Here is a 23,454-nt window from a genome sequence, read left to right on the forward strand (position 1 = left end):
TCAGAGGTCAAGCCCATGAGAGGAAATCTCATCACAAGCATGTGTGGAAGGGGAGAATTCCCTTTGCACACATATTTTGTTCATAATTGTGATGAGTCAATTTCCTTCTCTTTATTGAAAATTATGCTTTAAACCCACCTCCTTCCATGAAACAAGCAGCTGTAATTCCTCCCAATCCTCACGGCATGGCAAGCATGGCTTTCACTATGGGGTCTGCATTTATATCCTCTGGATATTTCTTGGGCACTGAAGGACTAACTAACAGAAGAGAAGTCATCTACTTGTACCCATTCTGCTGCCTAGTGGGTGCTGAATGGATGCACAGTCAATCCCCAAAAAAGAGACCATGTTCCACTGTGACCCTTTTTAGCAGTATGACATACAACATGATTAAAAGATAAAAGGTCAGGGGCTTAAACTTTCATTTTTTGTAATCTTAAAATTTCAGTGTTAATTTTTTATACATTTGTGTTATTAGAAAAACATAACGCATGAAAAAGGCCTGAAATAATCATAATAGACAAGTATATAAGAATAGGAACAATCTGTTCAAATGTAGAGTTAAATTTTACAAGTTGAAGAACGTGATATCAAATAAGAACTTCATGAAAAGAACGTCAAAATTGTACTCAAATCGTTTCTTTCTGTACTAAAGAATCAAAGATGCAGGAAAATTTTAAACTACTTGTCCCCCCAGAAAAATCACCATTTCCAGCTATTTCCTGATGTTCTTATCCTTTAGTCAAATGACTCAAATGAACTGCTCTCGAGTTTCACATGGATTTTAAACAACTCCGTATTCTGAAACAATAACTAATTCATTTCCATCATTCCTTTGTTCAAACCTTTAAACTCTCTTTTCAAAATCAATTTACTGAAATCTAGTTTTCTACCTTAAGTAGACCATTTTGACCAACTGTAAAAAAAGTTCAAACAAGTGAATTTTAGCTCACAAGCTGTACCAAAATTAAAAAACAAAATAAGTTGTCTCCTACCTATGGTTGTAATAACAGTGCCAGCAAAGAAGAAGGAACTTCCCAAATCCCAGTGACTGATTTGATTGGAGGTGTTTCCTAAAGGTATAATCCCTGCATTTATTGCTGCCACTATTTGCTGCAAGTTTAAAAAGAAATTTATCAGTACACATGAATCACATGGAGGCATCAAACAGTATATATTCCACCCCAGACGACCAATTAGACAAAGAGCATCAATTCTGAGGTTTGCTTTTCCATTTAAAGTATACAATGTAGGTTAAAACTTTAAAGAATTCAATACATTAAATTATAAGAAAACTGTATTTAATATCGAGTGAATGAATCTGCATAAAGCTTATCACATTGTGTTATGATATGCATTCATATCATCATCCAGTACCATATTTAGCAACTTATTTGAATTAACCACTAAATACAGCAATAATTTTTAGTAAGCACCACAGAGTTAAAATATCAGATTGCAAACTACAATTTAAATACCATATAATAGCTTCATCAGAAAAACGAGTATTTCCAAAGTTCTAGTCATTTTGAATGGTAAGCATAGGTATCCAAGCCTGGGTTGTGTACAGCAGTAGAGAGTATAATATCAGTAAGGTCCAACGAAACAGGCTAAAATGACAAGGAACAGACAACAGCACTTCATCATCAAGCTTGAGTCGGTTCATTTATATCGAGATTCTTAGAATCTCTACAGAGTTTTAAAAATTCTATGACACTGAGTATCATCAATGACCTGTAGATGACAGTCAACAATATTCATATAGGAACACTAGAATCTGGATGCTGCTTTGAGTAGTACTGGGAGACAGACAGCAAGATGAGATTATAATCTCTTCTCAATCATCAGATGTTAAGGAGGGAAGAGGGAGCTCCAGAAACACAAACATAGAAGAGAATAAGTTAGGAGAAAATGTGTAACATTTCTGTTGGAAATACAGTTTTTAAGTTTTTAAGTTTTTAAGTTTTTAAGTTTTTAAGTCTTTATCACTTCATTTCCAGATTTTAAAATTGGAAGGACCTTCACTTGATAGGCAAGGAAATGAAAGACCAAGAAAGGTAAAGTGACTTGTTTAAAGTTATATAGTTTATTAGCAAATGGACAAAAACTACACTGTGAAAATGGAGGCACTCTCTGAAGTTAATGACATGTAAATGACATGTAAGTTAATGACAGTAACTATCTGAAGTTACTGTCACATGTAAAAGAACAGGTAATCCGGAGTTGAAATGCAATATAAAATCTGTTGTCTGACTCGTCTTAAACTACAAATTGAAACTTCAATAGTTAATTGAATTGTAATGTTTTTATTTACTTTAACAATGATTTATATTCATTATTTTAAAAACTTAGGAAAATACAGCGAGGCATAAAGAGGATAATAAAAATTTTTCATAATTCCAGAATTCAGAGACAACCACTGTTAATGTATTAAGGTATCTACTCCTGGCATTCTGCTACACATTTTACATAACTGGATTTATGAACTATATGAAATGTATTCTCTATTTTTATTTAATCTTATTCTATATGCGGTTTTCCTTGTCATTACCATATTTACTTAATCATTGCCCAATATGTAGACATAAATGCTGTTCTAAAATCTGTCTTATTATAATAAGTGCTGCTATGAACACATTTGCATATAAATATTTTTTCATTTCTGAATATTTTTGTGGGAGAGATTGCTAGAAATAAATTTGCCACATTGAAGATTATGAATATTTTAAAGCACTTGATGTATAGTAGCGAGTAGCTATCCACGAAGGTTGTTACAGTTTATAGTTGCCCCCCAGCAATTTACAAATGCTTAGCAATACTATTACCTCTGATATTAATGTCTTATCTTTACTGAACTGATAAGAATTGTTTACATTTACGTATCCTTTAGTGAGTGAAGTTGAACACTAATGTTTCCTTTATCATATATTAAATGCACACGAATACGCATATATACACATATATGCACAACACACAATGAAGCTGGTTTTGAGACAACTGATTATCTGACTCTCTACTCTAAATATAATATCAGATAAGGCAGGTCTCCCTGATTATCCTTCTTTGAAAAATGTTTTTTGCAGTTACTAACCTATTATTCTTGCATAAAATTAGGAATCATGTAGTTAAAATTTACAGAAATTTTCATTTTCACAGGTTTAATATATTTCTGTTGTTTGGATATATGTGAAATCTATAAATTAATTAAGAAAAATGAGCACTATTATAATAGTGAAACTTCCCATCGAAGAACATGGTGTGAATCTCCATTTACTGAGTCTCCTTTCATATTCTGAAATAGACCATTTTTTGTTATACTCAACATAGGACTGTAAGGTTATTTTTAGATTTTTTCCATTTTATATTATAACTGGTTATTGCTGTTGTATACACAAGTATATATTGCCCATTCTTTGAGCCAGCAACTTTCAAATTTTTTTATCTCAGAACCACTTTACGGTCTCAAAAATTATTGTAGACATCAAGGAGCATTGGAATGTGAGTTATAACTATTGATATTTATATTGTTGAATTTCTAACTTTCAAAATGTTTTGATTAATTAATGTAAAAATTACAATAAGCCCATTATATGGTAAAATAAGTTAACATACTTTTATGAAAAATAATTATGTTTTCCAAGGCAAAGATTTAGTGAGAAGAGAGGCATTGTTTTAGAATTTTATATATCTCTTAAATGCCAGGCTTAAAAGAAAACAGATTCTAATATATGCTTCTGCAACCAATCTGGAAAACAGTATGGCGAGTCCTCAAAAAATTAAACACAGAACTACCATACAATCCAGCAACTCCCCTTCTTGGTATTTATCCAAATAACATGAAAAACATTAATTCAAAAGATATGTACCCCTATGTTCAGAGCTACATTATTTACAATAGCCAAGACATGGAAGCAACCTAAGGATCCATCAATAGATGGATACATATATAATGGAATATTGCTCAGCCATCAAAAAGAATGAAATCTTGCCATTTGTAACATGAATGGACCTAAAGGGTATTATGTTAAGTGAAATACATCAGACAGAAAAAGACAAAAACCATATGATTTCATTTATATATGAAGTCTAAAAAACAAAACAAAACAAAGCAAAACATAAACTCATAGATACAGAGAACAAACCAGTGGTTGTCAGAGGGGAAAGGGCAGGCAGCTGGGTGAAATAAATAAAGGAGATTAAGAGTACAAACTTCCTCATCAAATAAATAAGTCAGGAATGTGATACATGGCAAAAGGAATATAGTCAATAACACTATAATAATTTTGTATGGTACAGAAGGTTACTAGGTTTATCATGACGATTATTCTGTAATGTATTTAAATGTTGAATCACTATGTTGTATACCTGAAAATAACATAATACTGTATGTCAACTGTACTTTAATTAAAAAGTATATTTTTATATTTTATAGACATTTCTTCAACACATTAATTTATTCAAAAAATATTTATCAATTTTTTATGGTGCTAGACAAAGGGGAAAACAACAGAGGTGAAAACATGGGTGGTATAGATGAGAAAAGATAAGGCATGTCTTTAGAGTCCACCCAATTAAGTAAAATTATTTTATTTAGTAGAAACAAGCTAATTCCTCCAACAATTGACCTAATAGCCTCCATAGCTAGCATCATCATTTATAGCCTATCCTTTTGCTTGTCAGTGATGAGGTTCAGCATTATCCAGACATTTGGATAAGTTCCACAAATTATTTAAACCTGAAAGAAGCAAATGTAGACTTAGAGACAGTAATGTCTGGCAATGTGTGGGTTGTAAACAGTTATCACAGAGCTGTGATTATTGCAACAGAGGCTTGAGATGGAACCAGGAAAATGTCAAATCACTATGAGAATGAGTCTACTGTGAGGTCCTTTCTCTGGAAGATTCTTGTAAATTTATATTTTTAAAGAGGATTATCTATCTATCTATTTATTTGGCTGTGTTGGGTCTTCGTTGCTGTGTGCAGGTTTTTCTCTAGTTGCGGAGAGCGGGGGCTACTCTTCATTGTGGTGCGCGGGCTTCTCATTGCGGTGGCTTCTCTTGTTGTGGAGCACAGGCTCTAGGCACACAGGCTTCAGTAGTTGAGGCACGTGGGCTCAGTAGTTGTGGCTCACGGGCTCTAGAGCACAGGCTCAGTAGTTGCGGCACACGGGCTTAGTTGCTCCGCGGCATGTGGGATCTTCCCGGACCAGGGCTTGAACCTGTGTCCCATGCATTGGCAAGCGGATTCTCAACCACTGCATCACCAGGGAAGCCCTATTTTATATTTTTGTACGAGGTCCCCTGGTCAACATCCACAGGAAATTGGATGCCCTTGACAAGTGCACTGACAGATCTAAGAGTCCCTACAATTTCAACGTCAATTCAGGCCATCAGAGCACTTAAAAAATGTCTTCATGAGAACTGTTACTCTATGTGCCATATTATGTGATTAAAGTAACAATCACTTCATCTGTAATAAAAATTCACTTTTCCACTAACTGTAACTTTTGTGGACAATCAAGTCATGTTCACAATTTATGAATAAGTTGAATTTTTTAGGTTAGGGTAAAGAGAATGTGGGATGCTAGGCATTTAATCCCTGATTAAGGGAGGACTTCCAAATTTAACATACAATAGAAATAGTACAAAATACCCTTGATTGGATTCACATTCAATTTTTGCTTTTCAGTTAATTGACAATCATAGAATGTGCATTAAGGAAAGGCAATTGCACACACGATTCTAGTCAAGAATAGGAGCTTAAACTTAAGAAATAGAGCTCTAAGAGGCTTATAGTCCTAGAGAGGATAAAGGATAAATTACTCGTAAAAGTAATCATAAAAAATCTTGGGTTTTCATGACAATGATGCCTTTAGAATCAAAGTTCACTGAGTTCTAATGTGAATTTGTGTATTCTTGAATTGTAAGAAGTTTCTGTCTCAATGTCATCTGGTGTTTTGGAGCTATATCGAGCTTTAACACCGAACAACAATAAGACACACTTATTTGTAATTGTAAGAGACTAGTATACCCTTGGAACTCAAGGCAATCAATGACAATCATGAAAATGTTCCTGTGTGTCCAATGCCTAGGGACAACTTTAGCATGTGTTACAAAGTACTTGACTAGCTATTTTTTCATTGAAGGAAAAGATATTATAAAGTAAGTAACCGCAGGGAAGGCCTGAAGAATATATTATTTTCAGTGTAGGTTATATTGTGGATCTTAAAATACAAGTCCTGATTTCACGGGTTTTTTTCCCTTTGCTCAGATGCTCAGAAGTTCATGTTCACCAGAACAATACAGACTGTTCTGAATGCCTTCCATGAATTCCTCCTCTGTTAACATCATAACCAAGATTTCATTAAAATATGCTATCATACCTATAATCCTAAAAGTAGGGTCACATTAATAATTCGAAAATTTTAAGTGATATAAGAATTCCAAACTGCAGGTACAAGGCACTGGCATCTAACTGGGCTACATCAAAGCTGTATGTGTAACTGGTTCAATGACAACTTCTTTTAACTGGATATTTAAGACTGATCTCATGTCTTCTCCTCTGAAAAAGGACCTTATTTCAAATAACTTGATATAGTAGCTAAATCCAATTATAATTATACTGATACCTGTATAATTATACAGTTCCTCAAAGGGGAACAAGTATTGTCTTGCCAAATTTCTGTAAGACACAATTTTGTATCTTTTTTGGTCACTATGTCCTTGTGGAAGAACTAATTTCATCCTGAGTGGAGGCTAGCCTTTAGGAAAGAAGTCAAATCACACATTCACAACACTGCATCTGACCATTTCAACCATATAAACGAGACTATCTTGACTTGAAGAATGCATAATAAGGAAAGCAAAATAGTGATGCTCTTATTGCCAAATGACTTTGGGGGAAGACGTTATGTAGGTATCATTGCTATTTATTGTTACACCACAAAAAATCATCATCAACCATCAATAATATGTAGCAATGTTTGAGGACCGTTGCTAAAGGCTGCAGGATCCTTATGCATCTTTGCCTTAACCTTCTGGCTATGCAGCAACATCAGGATTACTTAATGCCAGATGATGTGAACTGCTCTGAACAGCGCTGCTAATAAAACCAGAGAGTATTTCAAGATGGCCCTTACTCTTACAGGCTCAGAATTCAAATACAACACTGGGAGATCCTAGGCAACCTCGATTGGCATATTTGAATCAATGAGTAGTCACATTTGTTTATCCATTTCCTAGGTGCTTTTCAGAAAATCTTTATTAGCCAAACGTATGTCTTAAATGTTATTTATAGACATCTTTTGCATAAGAAGCTTCTCTTCTAATGTCAGTGACATATTGTAGTCCTAATCACTGGGGCTGCTTCTTGGGCCATTATACATATTAAGTTCAGCCAAGAAGTAGCATTATAGGGCCTCATTGCAAACTTACATACAAAGGCAGCCCATAACATCCTTTGTACCACTGAGAAAAAATCCCCAGAAAACAAAACCATCTTCTTCACATTTGTGTCCTTTCTTGGTATTCTGGAGACTAAAGCAGTGCCATAGGCTTCCTTGCATGAGATAATATTTCTGTCAAATATTTCCATCAGAGTATCAACTGGGACTGTTGACAATCTGACGAGGAAGCAAACAACTTCCTAAAAACCATACCACATTAGCATACTGCCCCACAAAAATATTCCAGTAGCAGCTCTCAGCTAATGATAATACTGGTTGAACCATGTAAAATAGCCAATATCCAAGCACTTTTTGGCCTATAAAATAGCAATTCCATAGTAGCATACAAGAGAATGGTATTCATGTTTTCATTAACACTGTAAAAACATGCTAACTTTCACTGAGTGTAACACTTATTACTGCAGAATTAAAGTTAATATGAGGAGGACCTTCAAGATGGCGGAGGAGTAAGACGTGGAGATCAATTTCCTCCCAACAAATACATCAAAAATACATCTGCATGGGGAACAGCTCCTACAGAACACCTACTGAACGCTGGCAGAAGACCTCAGACTTCCCAAAAGGCAAGAAACTCCCCACGTACCTTGGTAGGGCAAAAGAAAAAAGAAAAAACAGGGACAAAAGAATAGGGATGGGGGCTTCCCTGGTGGCGCAGTGGTTGAGAGTCCGCCTGCCGATGCAGGGGACACGGGTTCGTGCCCCGGTCCGGGAAGATCCCACATGCCTTAGAGCGGCTAGGCCCGTGAGCCATGGCCGCTGAGACTGCGCGTCCGGAGCCTGTGCTCCGCAACAGGAGAGGCCCCAACAGCGAGAGGCCCGCGTACCGCAAAATCAAAAAAATAATAGGGATGGGACCTGCACCTCTGGGAGGGAGCTGTGAAGGAAGAAACGTTTCCACACGCTAGGAAGCCCCTTCACTGGCGGAGACGGGTGGTGGCGGGCGGAAACTTCAGAGCCACGAGGAGAGCGCAACAACGGGGGTGCAGAGGGCAAAGCAGAGAGATTCCCGCAGAGAGGGTCGGTGCCAACCAGCATTCACCAGCCTGAGAGGCCAGTCTGCTCACCAGCTGGGGGCTGGGAGGTGAGGCTCAGGCTTTGGAGATCAGAGCCCAGGGAGAGGACTGGGGTTGGCTGGGTGAACACAGCCTGAAGGGGGCTAGTGCGCCACAGCTAGCCAGGAGTCCAGGAAAAAGTCTGGACGTGCCTAAGAGGCAAGAGACCACTGTTTTGGGGTGCGTGAAGAGTGGGGATTCAGAGCACTGCCTAAATGAGCTCCAGAGACAGGCGCGAGCCACAGCTATCAGCGCAGACACCAGAGATGGGCATGAGACACTAAGGCTGCTGCTGCAGCCACCAAGAAGCCTATATGCAAGCACAGGTCCCGCTCCACACCTCCCCTCCTGGGAGCCTGTGCAGCCCACCCCTGCCAGGGTCCCGTGATCCAGGGACAACTTCCCCGGGAGAACACATGGCAGACCTCAGGTTGTTGCAACGTCACGCCGGCCTCTGTGGCCGCAGGCTCACCCTGCATTCCGTACCCCTCCCTTCCCCCAACCTGAGTGAGCCAGAGTCCCCTAATAAGCTGCGCCTTAAACCCCCTCCTTTCTGGGCAAAGAACAGATGCCAGAGGGCGATCTACATGCAGAGGCATGGCCAAATCCAAAGCTGAACCCCAGGAGATGTACAAACAAAGAAGACAAAGGGAAATTTCTCTTTGCAGCCTCAGGAGCAGTGGATTAAATCTCCACAATCAACTTGATGTTCCCTGCACCAGTGGAATACCTGAAGAGACAACGAATCATGCCAAAATTGCTGCGGTGGACTTTGGGAGCAACTGTAGACTTGGGGTTTGCTGTATGTGACTGACTACTTTCAATTTTTATATTAATCTTAGTATAGATTGTTTTGTTTTTTGTTTTGTTTTGTTTCGTTTTTGTTTATTTGTTTTTGTGGTACACGGGCCTCTCACTATTGTGGCCTCTCCCATCACGGAGCACAGGCTCTGCACGCACAGGGTCAGCGGCCATGGCTCACGGGCCCAGCCGCTCCGCGGCATGTGGGATCCTCCCGGAACAGGGCACCAACCCATGTCCCAAGCATCGGCAGGCAGACTCTCAACCACTGTGCCACCAGGCTTTTAGCGCTTCTTATCATTGGTGTATTTGCTTATTGGTTTAGTTGCCCTCTTCTGTTTTTTTTAATTACTTTTACATTTTTTTATTTAAATGATTTTTTAATATTTAAATAACTTTATTTACCTAATTTTATTTTATATATTTATTTTTCTTTCTTTCTTTTTCTCCATTTCCTCCTGAGCTGTGTAGCCACACATTCTTTTCAAGTGCACATGGAACATTCCACAGGAGAGTTCACACACTAGGCCACAAAACAAGCCTTGGTATATTTAAGAAAACTGAAATTATACCAAGTATCCTTTCTGACTACAATGCTATGAGACTAGATATCAATTACAGGAAAAAAACTGTAAAAAATACAAACACATGGAGGCTAAACAATACACTACTAAATAACCAAGAGATCACTGAAGAAATCAAAGAGGAAATAAAAAAATACCTAGAAACAAATGACAGTGAAAACACGATGACCCAAAACCTATGGGATGCAGGAAAAGCAGTTCTAAGAGGGAACTTTATAGCAATACAATCATACCTCAAGAAACAAGAAACACTGCAAAAAAAAATCGAAATTTACATCTCAAGCAATTAGACAAAGAAGAACAAAAAAACCCCAAAGTTAGCAGAAGAAATCATAAAGATAAGATCAGAAATAAATGAAAAAGAAAGGAAGGAAATGATAGCAAAGATCAATAACACTAAAAGCTGGTTCTATGAGAAGAAAAACAAAATTGATAGACCATTAGCCAGACTCACCAAGAAAAAAAAGAAGACTCAAATCAACAGAATGAGAAATGAAAAAGGAGAAGTAACAACTGACACTGCAGAAATACAAATGCTCAAGAGAGATTACTACAAGCAACTCTATGCCAATAAAATGGACAACCTGGAAGAAATGGACAAATTCTTAGAAAAGCACAACCTTCTGAGACTGAGCCAGGAAGAAATAGAAAATATAAACAGACCAATCACAAGCACTGAAATTGAGATTGTGATCAAAAATCTTCCAACAAACAGAAGCCCAGGACCAGATGGTTTCACAGGTGAATTCTATCGAACATTTAGAGAAGAGCTAACACCTATCCTTCTCAAACTCTTTCAAAATATAGCAGAGAGAGGAACACTCCCAAACTCATTCTACAAGGCCACCATCACCCTGATACAAAAACCAGACAAAGATGTCACAAGGAAAGAAAACTTCAGGCCAATATAACTGATGAACATAGATGCAAAAATCCTCAACAAAATACTAGCAAACAGAATCCAAAAGCATATTAAAAGGATCATACACCATGATCAAGTGGGGTTTATCCCAGGAATGCAAGGATTCTTCAATATATGCAAATCAATCAATGTGATACACCATATTAACAAATTGAAGGATAAACATATGATCATCTTAATAGATGTAGAAAAAGCTTTCGACAAAATTCAACACCCATTTATGATAAAAAACCCTCCAGAAAGCAGGCATAGAGGAAACTTACCTCAACATAATAAAGGCCACATATGACAAACCCACAGCCAACATTGTTCTCAATGGTGAAAAACTGAAACCATTTCCTCTAAGATCAGGACCAAGACAAGGTTGTCCACTCTCATCGCTATTATTCAACATAGTTTTGGAAGTTTTAGGCACAGCGATCAGAGAAGAAAAAGAAATAAAAGGAACACAAATTGGAAAAGAAGAAATAAAGCTGTCACTGTTTGCAGATGACATGATACTGTACAAGGAGAATCCTAAAGATGCTACTAGAAAACTATTTGAGCTAATCAATGAAGTTGGTAAAGCAGCAGGGAACAAAATTAATGCACAGAAATCTCCTGCATTCCTATGCACTAATGATGAAAACTCTGAAAGAGAAATTAAGGAAACACTCCCATTTACCATTGCAACAAAAAAGAATAAAATACCTAGGCTTAAACCGACATAAGGAGACAAAAGACTTGTATGCAGAAAACTATAAGACACTGATGAAAGAAATTAAAGATGATACAAACAGATGGAGAGATATACCATGTTCTTGGATTGGAAGAATCAACATTGTGAAAATGACTATACTACCCAATGCAATCTACAGATTCAGTGCATTATGAAAATGAAAATGACTATACTACCCAATGCAATCTACAGATTCAGTGCAATCCCTATCAAACTACCAACAGCATTTTTCACAAAACTAGAACAAAAATTTTTCAACTTCTATGCAAACACAAAAGACCCCAAATACCAAAGCAATCTTGAGAAAGAAAAACGGAGCTGGAGGAATTAGACTTCCTATTCCTCCAGCTCCCTGACTTCAGACTATACTACAAAGCTACAGAAAACAAAACAGTATGGTACTGGCACAAAAACAGAAATATAGACCAATGGATAGAAAGCCCAGAGATAAAGCCACACACATACGGTCACCTCATCTTTGATAAAGGAGGCAAGAATATACAATGGAGAAAAGACAGCCTCTTCAATAAGTGGTGCTGGGAAAACTGGACAGCTTCATGTAAAAGAATGAAATTAGAACACTCCCTAACACCATACACAAAAATAAACTCAAAATGGATTAAAGACCTAAATGTAAGGCCAGGCACTATAAAACTCTTAGAGGAAAACATAGGCAGAGCACTCTATGACATAAATCACAGCAAGGGGCTTCCCTGGTGGCACAGTGGTTGAGAGTCCATGTGCCGATGCAGGGGACATGGGTTCGTGCCCCCGTCCTGGAGGATTCCACGTGCCACGGAGCAGCTGGGCCCGTGAGCCATGGCTGCTGAGCCTGCGCATCCGGAGCCTGTGCTCCACAACAGGAGAGGCCAAAACAGTGAGAGGCCCGTGTACCGCAAAAAAAATAAAAATAAAAAGATCACAGCAAGATCATTTTTGACCCACCTCCTAGAGAAAAGGAAATAAAAACAAAAATAAACAAATGGGACCTAATGAAACTTAAAAGCTTTTGCACAGGAAAGCAAACCATAAGAAAGACAACCTCAGAATGGGAGAAAATATTTGCAAATGAAGCAACTGACAAGGGATTAATCTCCAAAACTTACAAGCAGCTCATGCAGCTCAATATCAAAAAAAAAAAACCAAACAACTGGGGCTTTCCTGGTGGCGCAGTGATTGGGATTCCGCCTGCCAATGCGGGGAACATAGGTTTGTGCCCTGGTCCGGGAGGATCCTGCATGCCGCAGAGCAGCTGGGCTTGTGAGCCATGGCCGCTGGGCCTGCACGTCCGGAGCCTGTGCTCCGCAAAGAGAGAGGCCACAACAGTGAGAGGCCCACGTACCGCAAAGGAAAAAAAAAAAAAAAAACCCAATCCTCAAATGGGCAGAAGACCTAAACAGACATTTCTCCAAAGAAGATACACAGATTGCCAACAAACACATGAAAGGACACTCAACATCACTAATCATTAGAGAAATGCAAATCAAAACTACAATGAGGTATCGCCTCACACTGGTCAGAATGGCTATCATCAAAAAATCTACAAACAACAAATGCTGGATAGAGTGTAGAGAAAAGGGAACCCTCTTGCACTGTTGGTGGGAATGTAAATTAATACAGCCACTATGGAGAACAGTATGGAGGTTCCTTTAAAGACTAAAAATAGAACTAACAGCAATCCCACTACTGGGCATATACCCTGAGAAAACCATAATTCAAAAAGAGTCATGTACCATAATGTTCTTGCACCTCTATTTACAAGAGCCAGGACACGGAAGCAACCTAAGTGTCCATCAACAGATGAATGGATAAAGACGACGTGGCACATATATACAATGGAATATTACTCAGCCTTAAAAAAAATGAAATTGGGTTATTTGTAGTGAGGTAGATGGACGTAGAGTCTGTCATACAGAGTGAAGTCAGAAAGAGAAAAACAAATGCCGTATGCTAACACATGTATATAGAATCTAAAAAAAAAAATAAAACAACCGTTCTGAATGACCTAGGGGCAAGAGAGGAGTAAAGACGCAGCTGTAACGAATGGACTTGAGGACACGGGGAGGGGCAAGAGTAAGCTGGGACGAAGTGAGAGAGTGGTGGACATATATACACTACCAAATGTAAAATAGCTAGCTAGTGGGAAGCAGCCACATAGCACAGGGAGATCAGCTCGGTGCTTCGTGACCACCTAGAGGGGTGGGATAGGGAGGGTGGGAGGGAGACGCAAGAGGGAGGGGATATGGGGATATATGTACACATATAGCTGATTTACTTTGTTATACAGCAGAAACTAACACAACATTGTAAAGAGATTATACTCCAATAAAGATGTTAAAAAGTATAATAAAATTTAAAAAATAAAGTTAATGCCCATAAGCCCGAAACTGTTTATAGCAAATTAATCTACTATTGTCTTGCTTACAGTGAAGGACATATATGTGTTAGTTTAAGTAAAACCCTGCATGGTTGAGATTGCTTTTGTGAGAAAACATGGACTAACCACTGCATCCTTATTGGAAATTCAAGTTATGTCCAACATTTGCACGTATCTCAGAAATCAAGGGCTATTATCTACTATTTAAGATGATTACATTTGGTAGAAGTAAATTTGTATATTCATCATTTGATATCTGATATTTCATACATTCTAGCCTCCTGTTTGATAAATGAACTTAGTTTTTCAGAAATTCTATAGTTATACAGAGATGGCATTTTTTTTGGTTTTTTGTTTTTTTTTTTTTTTGTCTAGGAAAATTAGAGGCAGCTACATAAATCCAAAATAGAAAAATAAATCCCCCAATTTTATTCCACAATTAAATGAACTGTAATAAGTATTGACAAAGGTCATATTTCTAAATCTAACATCAATAATCTTTTCCTTTTTAAAAGATATATTTCTGGGCTTCCCTGGTGGCACAATGGTTGAGAGTCCACCTGCCGATGCAGGGAACATGGGTTCGTGCCCCGGTCCGGGAAGATCTCACATGCCGCGGAGCAGCTAGGCCCGTGAGCCATGGCCCCTGAGCCTGCGCGTCCGGAGCCTATGCTCCGCAACGGGAGAGGCCACAACAGTGAGAGGCCCAAAAAAAAAAAGATATATTTCTGATTTCATGTGTAGAAAAGTGATGGAGCAGTACATTTGCATATTTTATACAGAACACAGGTGATTACATCATTCTATATTTAGAGTCTGGTAAAGAAGGAAGTTTTCAAGGTTTCCCTAGAGTATATCTTTTAAGTCCGAAAGGTAATATGCAGTACATTTTTAATGTTTTGTCTTTGTGGGAAACAATTTGAATCAAAACACATTTCCTATCTTCTAAAATAGGCTTTCAAAGTCCTTAGAGTGTGTTTCCAAATAATGCATGACCTAAGTTTAACCACACATTAATTAGAAACTTCTTCCAAAGAAGAATCCTTTTTTGTAAAAAACACAAAAAGCTTAATTCTTCTAGCTTAGAAAGGATAGTATTACCTACAGGAAGCAGTTTCCACATACCAGATTTTAGAAAGCACCTCTGAAAGTAAACATCTCGCTTACCTTCCCAAGACTTCCCTTCTATTTAGGGATAATGCCATGGCATGTCAAAGCTATTTTCATACAGACTAATGAAGTGTACAGCTTTTTTCTTGCTCTTTTGAAAGTGTAAATTTATTTCCTATTAGTAGAAACAAAAGCTGAAAATCCAAAGTCAGAACCAACAGAGAGCTGAAGGTGGATGTTATCACCAGGGCCAGAAGCAAGAGACACACCGCAGGGTATGAGGGTCACCTTCCCTGTTTTATCCACTCTGGAAGCTTTTATTAATCATAACAGTAATATATATATATATATATATATATATATAGAACATTTGGAAAAATAAGAAAAAAAATCACTTGCAGTTCCTAAAACAGTTTTTACAACATGCATATATTCAATTTTTGGTTTTAATAGTTATCATAATAAATGTGCTTTCAACTATTTTCATCTAACATAAGCATGTTCTAAGGCTTTTTTTTTTTTTTTTTTTTGCGGTACGCAGGCCTCTCACTGTTGTGGCCTCTCCCGTTGCGGAGCACAGGCTCCGGATGCGCAGGCTCAGCGGCCATGGCTCACGGGCCCAGCCGCTTTGCAGCATGTGGGATCTTCCCGCACCGGGGCACGAATCCATGTCCCCTGCATCGGCAGGCGTACTCTCAACCACTGCGCCACCAGGGAAGCCCTGTTCTAAGGCATTTTGAAGTCATCAATATCTCGCTGAGTAGCTACATGTAAAATAGTTTACATACCACTCTTCTATCATTAAATGAATTTGTATAACAGAATCCAAGATCAAGTGACCATTTGCAAGGTGATTATAGAGATGATTTATACATCAGACAAGGATCGAACTGCAAACAGTGAAATTCTGTTATTCTTTGAGGCCTGTATGAAACGACACTGCGCTGTAGAAAGGATAAAACATGGTCAAGACCACTGAGTCCTTGCAACTCAGAAGGAGCCAAAAAAGATCCATGTAAAGCAAGCTGACTGAAACCTGCATTCCCACAGCTGTGCTATTTTCCATGAATTTTCCTAAGTTCCATATTATTACACTGTGTATTAATATTCTATCAGAATGTTAATTTCTATCCATCCACCTCATCTCAGCATAAGTTGGGGGTGGGGAGAGGTTAATAAAGGTAAAGGAAACTTTGGAGAGAGAAGGAGATAGAACAAGAAGTCAGAAAGAAACAAAAGGGCAAGTAGAAGAGAAAAAAGATCAAGGCTGTTTAGATAACAAAGAGACCGTTCTGGAAGAATAAGATAGGAACTTAGCCAGTTATAGTCACTCTGTCTAGGAAGTTCTTTTGAAAGAAGTTATCCTTAAAATAGGATTTGAGTAGGTGGAAAAGTGAGATCAAGGAGACATAGCACTAGGCAATATTTTTACACCAGTTTGCCCAGGCACACCACACTAACCAACATTTATTCATGCTCTGTTTTTAAGGCCTAAAGTTCTAAACTGATGAGAAAACAAAATAGCCCAAAATAGAACAAAGGGATTTTTATAGTGTCAATTTCACGCATCCATAGAATTCCCAAATTTGGAGATTCTGTTGGCCTTTTCAATAGAATGTCACTGGTTTCTACTCATTTGATTTTCCAATACACTTAAGTGTATACTTCCCTAACAGATACCAGTTTGAACAAAAATATGCTTTATACCAATATAAAATTAATCATAGGGGAAATAGGGAAACTATTCAGGTTTCCACAGAAAGGCAATCTCGTTTTTATTAGAGGTTTTGAAAACAAGTGAATTTTTTCCTGCCTTTCCTGAATATATAGTAAAAGATCATGACAAGGATTTAAAATCTTACAGTCTGTATACACACTCACAACCAACAAAGTAAGCTGTAATCCCACTTGTATTGAAGGTAAACCAAACTTCCCACACCCCAAATTAGTCACCAATAAAGGCAAAATATCACAATACTAAAACATTCCAATAATATTCTGATAAACAGTTCCTCTGTTTCAGGCCCCGTAAAATTTACGTATTTCTCACTGCAGCTGAATTGACTCATTACCATTAATAAACCCACAAGAAATGTTTGTGCTTTTGGGATCCAGGTAAAATTTCTTAATACACTGCAGAGTAAATTTACTAATGACTTGCTAACATTATGCAGAGAAAAGGAAGTCATGCAAAACTGCTTAATATGTTTACATTTCTTGGCTCTTAAGGTCACAGAATCAAGACAGAAAAAACAATATATGAATAACTTCCCAAAATGCAGTGATTCGTACTCATCCTTAGCTTCTTAGCTTTCAAACTCCAAGTTTCCCCCATCTTTCTCAATTACACACCCATATACTTACTAGTTACAGCAAATCTGAACTGGTTGAAATCCATTTTGTTGAAAAATAGGAACCTGATAGAATTTCTTATACTTTTTCAAGCCAACTGGAATGACTGAGCTACCCTTTGACACCTGTCCAGTAGTTATTGCACAAAAATGCAATTAAATCCTTCCCTTGGGCACCTCTCAGCCTGACTTAAGAGTGTCACACCACACTTCAGCACTGAAAAAGAGCCTGGCATCTTTCCTCATGTTTTCTACATTCGTCATATGCAGCATTGTTCATCTTCATTCACACAAAGATACCAATGCCAAGAGCATTTCAGAGCACAGCAACCTGTGAAATGAAAGATGCCCCCAAAATCTACATGATAAGCACAAGACTAGAGAATCTCCCCTGCTCAGAGGCCGAAAATGTGAAGATGCCATTAGCAGGGCAGTCTTTGCTGGAGGATGGGTCTAATGCCTGGAAATGTACCAAGACGGGCTAACCATCCTTAGTGATCTTCACTTCTCCTGCCCCCAAACTTCCTCAAATCAAGAATGTGTTTACGCTGGTAGAATGAGCAGGATGGGCTATGTTTAAACTGGGCAGAGAGAGAGAGGAATGAAAAGTCACAGTAAAGCAACACAGAGTCTCTTGAGGATCCAGAGGGGGCATGGGAGGGGCAAGAGTGCTGGCATCAAGAGATGACTGAATACACCTGAGCCTCACTCACTTTTTCATTTTTAATCACCTGCTGTGCATCGACTGTATGTCCTCTAGACAGCTACCTCTCCTTAAGTAACTATTGGGAACCAGCAGTGCAAGACCTGAGGTGCTTCACCATCTCACAAAAATAACCCTGTGACCACTATCAGTAATGGTATCATTTGACAGGAATCAGATACATATAATTTTTCATCCACAAAAGCTGAGGCATAGAGAATCTAAATGGATCACTAGTTCAAAGTAAGTAAAAACAATAATAAAATAACCCGGAAAATCAGTCACAGGTCTTGGTGTTACTGTTTAGCTGCATTACATTTTCGGTTGCCTAGCTTTAGACATAGTTATTATTTATAATATTATTTCTATGTGATAACACTTTGAAAGTTCCAAGTAGTAAATATATTTATAAATGAATTTTTAAAAAAAATAGTCCATTCATAAGTTTGAAGCTGGGTGAACATCTTGTTTATTTTGTCCACATGTATATAACGCATCCCAAATGATCATCAGGCCTTGTCTTATCTCTTTGTGTCACATATGGCCTGTATGTCTGGCATAATGCTAACTGCTCAAGAATTATTTGTGGCATATGCTGTGCTTACTGATTTCTAAGTACATATAAAATCACTAACATGAGCTGACTGACTAGAGTACTAATTGCACATTACAGGTCATGGTAAAGAGAGTAAGACTTTGCAGTAGCATTTGACACAGCTAATCTCTCCCCACTGGCAACATGTCTTAGCTCACAGAACACGACACTCTAGCTTTCCTCCAATCTCCCTGACTGCTGTCTCATCCCCCTCACCTTTGAGTCCATGGTTCTGTTCTCTATCCATCCACACTCTTAGGTGATTTTATTTAAACTCAAGGCTTTAAATATTGTCAATATGCTGATAACTCCCAAAGGTATTCTTCATCCTGGACTGTTCCCTGCTTGGATGTCTGAAAGGCAGTTCAAACCAATCATATGCCAAATTGAACTCCTAAGCTCCTTCCTGAAACTGTTCCACATGAGTTCTTGCCATCTCAATAGTTGGCAACTTTATTTTTCTAGTTCCCTCAGGCCCCAAACCTATGAATCATTCTAGACTTCTTTCTCTCACAACTCACATCAAATTCTGTTAGCTTTACCCTCAAAAGATCCCAATTTGACCACATCTCATCACATTCACTGCTTCTGTCCTCACCCAGGCCATCACTGTCTCCCTACTGGGCTCTTGCAATGGATTCTCAACTTCATCCACCTACATTCTCCTCCTCACAGGGCAACCGCAGTGATCCCTTTAAGTTACAAGTTAGATCATGTCCCTGCTCTGCTCCAAGTCCTTTCATGGTCCTGCAACTCACTCTGAGTAAAATCTAAGATCCCAAACACCAATTTACAAGGCCCTATACGATCTGAACCCCTGTTACTCCTCTAACCTTTTTAAATATAAATTTTCCCTTCATTCATCCCCTGTAACCAGATGGCCTCTCCGCCAAGAATGTGCCTACCTCTGGGCCTTTGCTTTTGCTCTCCTCTCTACCTGGAATGCCTTCCTCCAGTTATTCACATATCTATGTACAGCTATTTATTACCTTCCTGATTCATGCTAAAATATCTGAGTTCCCTGATCTGCCAATTTAATTAGCCCAGGCAGTGACTCTCTATTTTTTCAAAACACTTAGAATTGTGGTTTTTCATTTGTAATTACCTTATATGTTTATTAATTTACTTATTTATTGCTGCTATAATTATAAAAATCTTACTTGAGTTGTTCATGGCTTTAAAGTCCATGGCTTCAAGTGGGGTGACATCAGCAAGATGGTGAAATAGAAATCTCAAGACCCTCTCACCCTCCCCCACAAAGAGGTACCAATTCAACAATGCACAGACTAGTTCCCTTAGTGAGAAATCCAGAAATCAGTTAAGAGGCTCCTAAACCTCAAATGAGCATGAAACCAACCACATCAAAGCTCGTAGAAAAATTCATGGCACTCGCCAGTTCAGTGTGGTGCAACTGGAAGAAAACCCAGCCTCTGGCTTCTCCTTAGAGAGGAAAGAAACTGGAACATGCATCTAATGTTCTGGATTTTGGGGTACCACCCAAGGGACAGATTTCTGTCTTGCCTATCTTAGAGCACTTACAGGACTCCGTACACTCTAGCTGCCTGGAGGACACTGAGAACCAAAGTGAGCTGGGCAACTTGCAGCTTGCTTCTACCCCAAAGGATGCATGATACAGGTGACAGAGTCTATTACAGCTTAACGCTGTCTCCCTTAGGGAACAGAAAAGAGTGGAGCATGTGTCTGACACTCCAGCTTTTTGGGACTGGCTACCCAAAGGACTGGTTTCTATCTCATCCAACTCAAAGCACTGATGGGATGCAGCATATTCTAGAAACATTAGGACCACTGAGAATAAAAGAGACCTGGAAGGCTTGCAATAGCTCTAGAAAACCTGCAGTACTAGATCCAGAGGTAGCAAGAGATTACAAACAGACAAATCCATCTAATTGGAAATTTATATGCATAAGTCCAGAGAGTATGTAACCACAGAAAAGGTTTGAAGGCCCACCAAATCTCATGCTGGGCAGACTGGTGAAAGTCTTTTCTTGTACATAATCAGTCTGTAAAGAATGAGAGAGGTGGCTGTTTTTCCAAACGTGTAGACCACAACACAAAATAACACCACACACAAAGAAACAGGGAAGCATGGCTCAATCAACGGAACAACATAAATCCCCAGAAACGAACACTAAAGAAACAAAGGTATATGAATTACCTCAAGGAATACTAAATAACTATCACAAAGATGATCAGTGAGCTAAGGAAAACAATGCATGAACAAAATGAGAATGTGCACAAAAAGAAAGTATAAAAAAGAACCAAACAGAAATTTTGGAGCTGAAGAATACAATAACTGAATGGAAAATTCTCTAGAAGCAGTCAACACCAGACCCAATCAAGCAGAAAAAAAGAATCAGGGAATAGAAAGACAAGAGATTTGAAATTATCCAGTCAGAAGAACAAAAAGAAAAAGAATGAAAAAGAGTAAAGAGAGGGAATTCTCTGGTGGCCCAGTAGTTACTACTGGGTGCTTTCACTGCTGGGGCCTGGGTTCAACCCCTGGTCAGGGAACTAAGATCCTGCAAGCTGTGCAATGTGGCAAAAAAAAAAAAAAAAAAAGAGTAAAGAGAGCCTAAGGGATTTAGGGACCACCATCAAGCAGACCAGTATACATCCAAAGACCCAGAAGTAGAAGAAAGAAAGAGGCAGAGAGCTTATTTGAATAAATAATGGCCAAAAACATCCCAATTCTGGGGAAGACAATAAACATACAGATTCAAGAAGCCCAAAAGATTCTCAACAGGGTGAATCCAAAGAAGTCCCCATCCAGAGACATATAATCCAATTGTCAAAAGTCAAAGACAAAGGGAGATTTTTGAAAGCAGCAAGAGAAAAGTAACTTATCACATACAAGGGACCACACATAAGACTAGTAGATTTCTCAGCAGAAAACCTGCAGGGCAGAAAAATATATTCAAAGTGCTAAAAGAAAAAAATGCCACCCAGGTACACTATATCTGGTAAAACTGTCCTTCAAAAATGAAAGATAAATAAAGACTTTGCCAGATTAAACAAAAATTAATGGAGTTCATTACCACTCAGGCTGCCTTACAAGAAATGTTAACGGAGTCTTTCACGTTGAAATGAAAGGACGTCAGAGGGCAACAAGAAAGCACATAAAAGTATAAAGTTCACTCTTAAAGGTAAATATATAAACAAATATAGAATATTTGAAGATGGTGCATAATCATTTTAATTCTGATATAGAAGTTAAAATACAAGAGTACAAAAATAACTATAACCACAAAACTGTTAATGCACACAAAATAAAGAAGATGTAATTTGTGACATCAATATATAAAGCATGTGTGTGTGAGAAGAAGTAAAAGAGTAGAGTATTGGTACATAATTGAGGTTGTTGTTATCACCCTGAAATAGACTATTATAACTATAAGATGTCTTGTACAAGCCCCATAGAAACTACAAAGGAAATATGTATAGAAGATATACGAAAGAAAAAGAGAAAGAAATCAAAACATCATCACAAAAAATCAGCAAAAAAAAAGACAGCAAAGAGGAAAGAGTGACAAAAAGCTACAAGACAAACAGAAAGCAATGAACAAAACAGTAATAGGAAGTTCTCGCCTAAGATGTAGAGTGGCTGAATTGTTTTTTTTTGAAAAAAGAGATTCAACAATATGCTGTCTACAAGAAACTAGTTTAGATTTAAGGTGATACATAGACTGAAAATTAATAGAAAAATATTCTCTCGTGAATGGTAAAGAGAGTAGGGGTGGCCATATTTATATAGAACAATAGACTTTAAGTCAAAAACTGTAACAAGAGACAAATAAGGATATTATATAATGATAAAAGGGTTAATTCACCAGTTAGATATAACAATTATAAGTATGTATGAATCTAACATCAGAGCATCCAAATACATGAAACAAACATTGATGTAACTAAAGGGAGAAATAAACAGCAACCACAATTATAGTAGTAGAATTCAATGCCCCACTTTCAATAACTGATTGAGCATCCAGACAGAAGATCAATCAATAAGGAAACAGAGGACATGAACAACACTATAAACCAAAGAACCTAACAGACATGCCCCTCAATTGCAGCAGAATACATATTTTTCTCAAGTGCCCACAGAACCTTCTCCAGGAAAGATCACGTTAGGTCACAAAAAAGGTTTTAACAAAATTTAAGAAGGCTGAAATCATACCAAGTATCTTTGTCAACTAAAATGGAATGAAACTAGAGATCAGTAGCAGAAAAAAAACTAGAAAATTCACAAATTGTGGAAATTAAACAACATACTCCCGAACAACGAATGGTTCAAGGAAGAATCAAAAGGGAAATCAGAAAATATCTTGAGCCAAATAAAAATGAAAACACACATAACAAAGCATATGGAATGCAGCAAAAGCAGTACTAAGAGGGAAGTCAATAGTGGTAAACAACCTTTATTAAAAAAGAAAGCTCTCAAATAAAGAACCTAACTTTATACCTCAAGAAACTAGAAAAAACAAAGCTCGATATTAGCAGAAGGACAGAAATAATAAAGATCAGAGCAGAAATAAGCAAAATAGAGAATAGAAAAACAGAAAAAATCAGCAAAAATAAGAGTTGGTGTTTTGAAAAGATAAAATTGACAAACCTTCAGCTAATTGACTAAGAAAAAAGTAAGAAGCCTCAAATAAATAAAATCAGAAATGAAAGAGGAGACGTTACAACCAATGCCACAGATACAAAAATGATTATAAGAGACTATGATAAACAATTATACCCAACAAATTGGATAAC

General features: G+C 37.9%; 1 protein-coding gene across 3 annotated transcripts in view; it reads right to left on the bottom strand.

The window, feature by feature from the left end:
• The window catches only part of KCNK2 (potassium two pore domain channel subfamily K member 2), a 225,151-nt gene that overhangs the window by 109,052 nt on the left and 92,645 nt on the right, over positions 1–23,454 (bottom strand). For all 3 annotated transcript variants that reach the window (XM_065876668.1, XM_065876676.1, XM_065876659.1), the window contains one exon: positions 996–1,113. In XM_065876668.1, the coding sequence (XP_065732740.1) occupies positions 996–1,113 (118 nt within the window). The remainder of the gene's footprint in view (positions 1–995; positions 1,114–23,454) is intronic.

This window comes from Phocoena phocoena, chromosome 1 (assembly GCF_963924675.1).
Source record: "Phocoena phocoena chromosome 1, mPhoPho1.1, whole genome shotgun sequence".
NCBI classification, from domain to species: domain Eukaryota; kingdom Metazoa; phylum Chordata; class Mammalia; order Artiodactyla; family Phocoenidae; genus Phocoena; species Phocoena phocoena.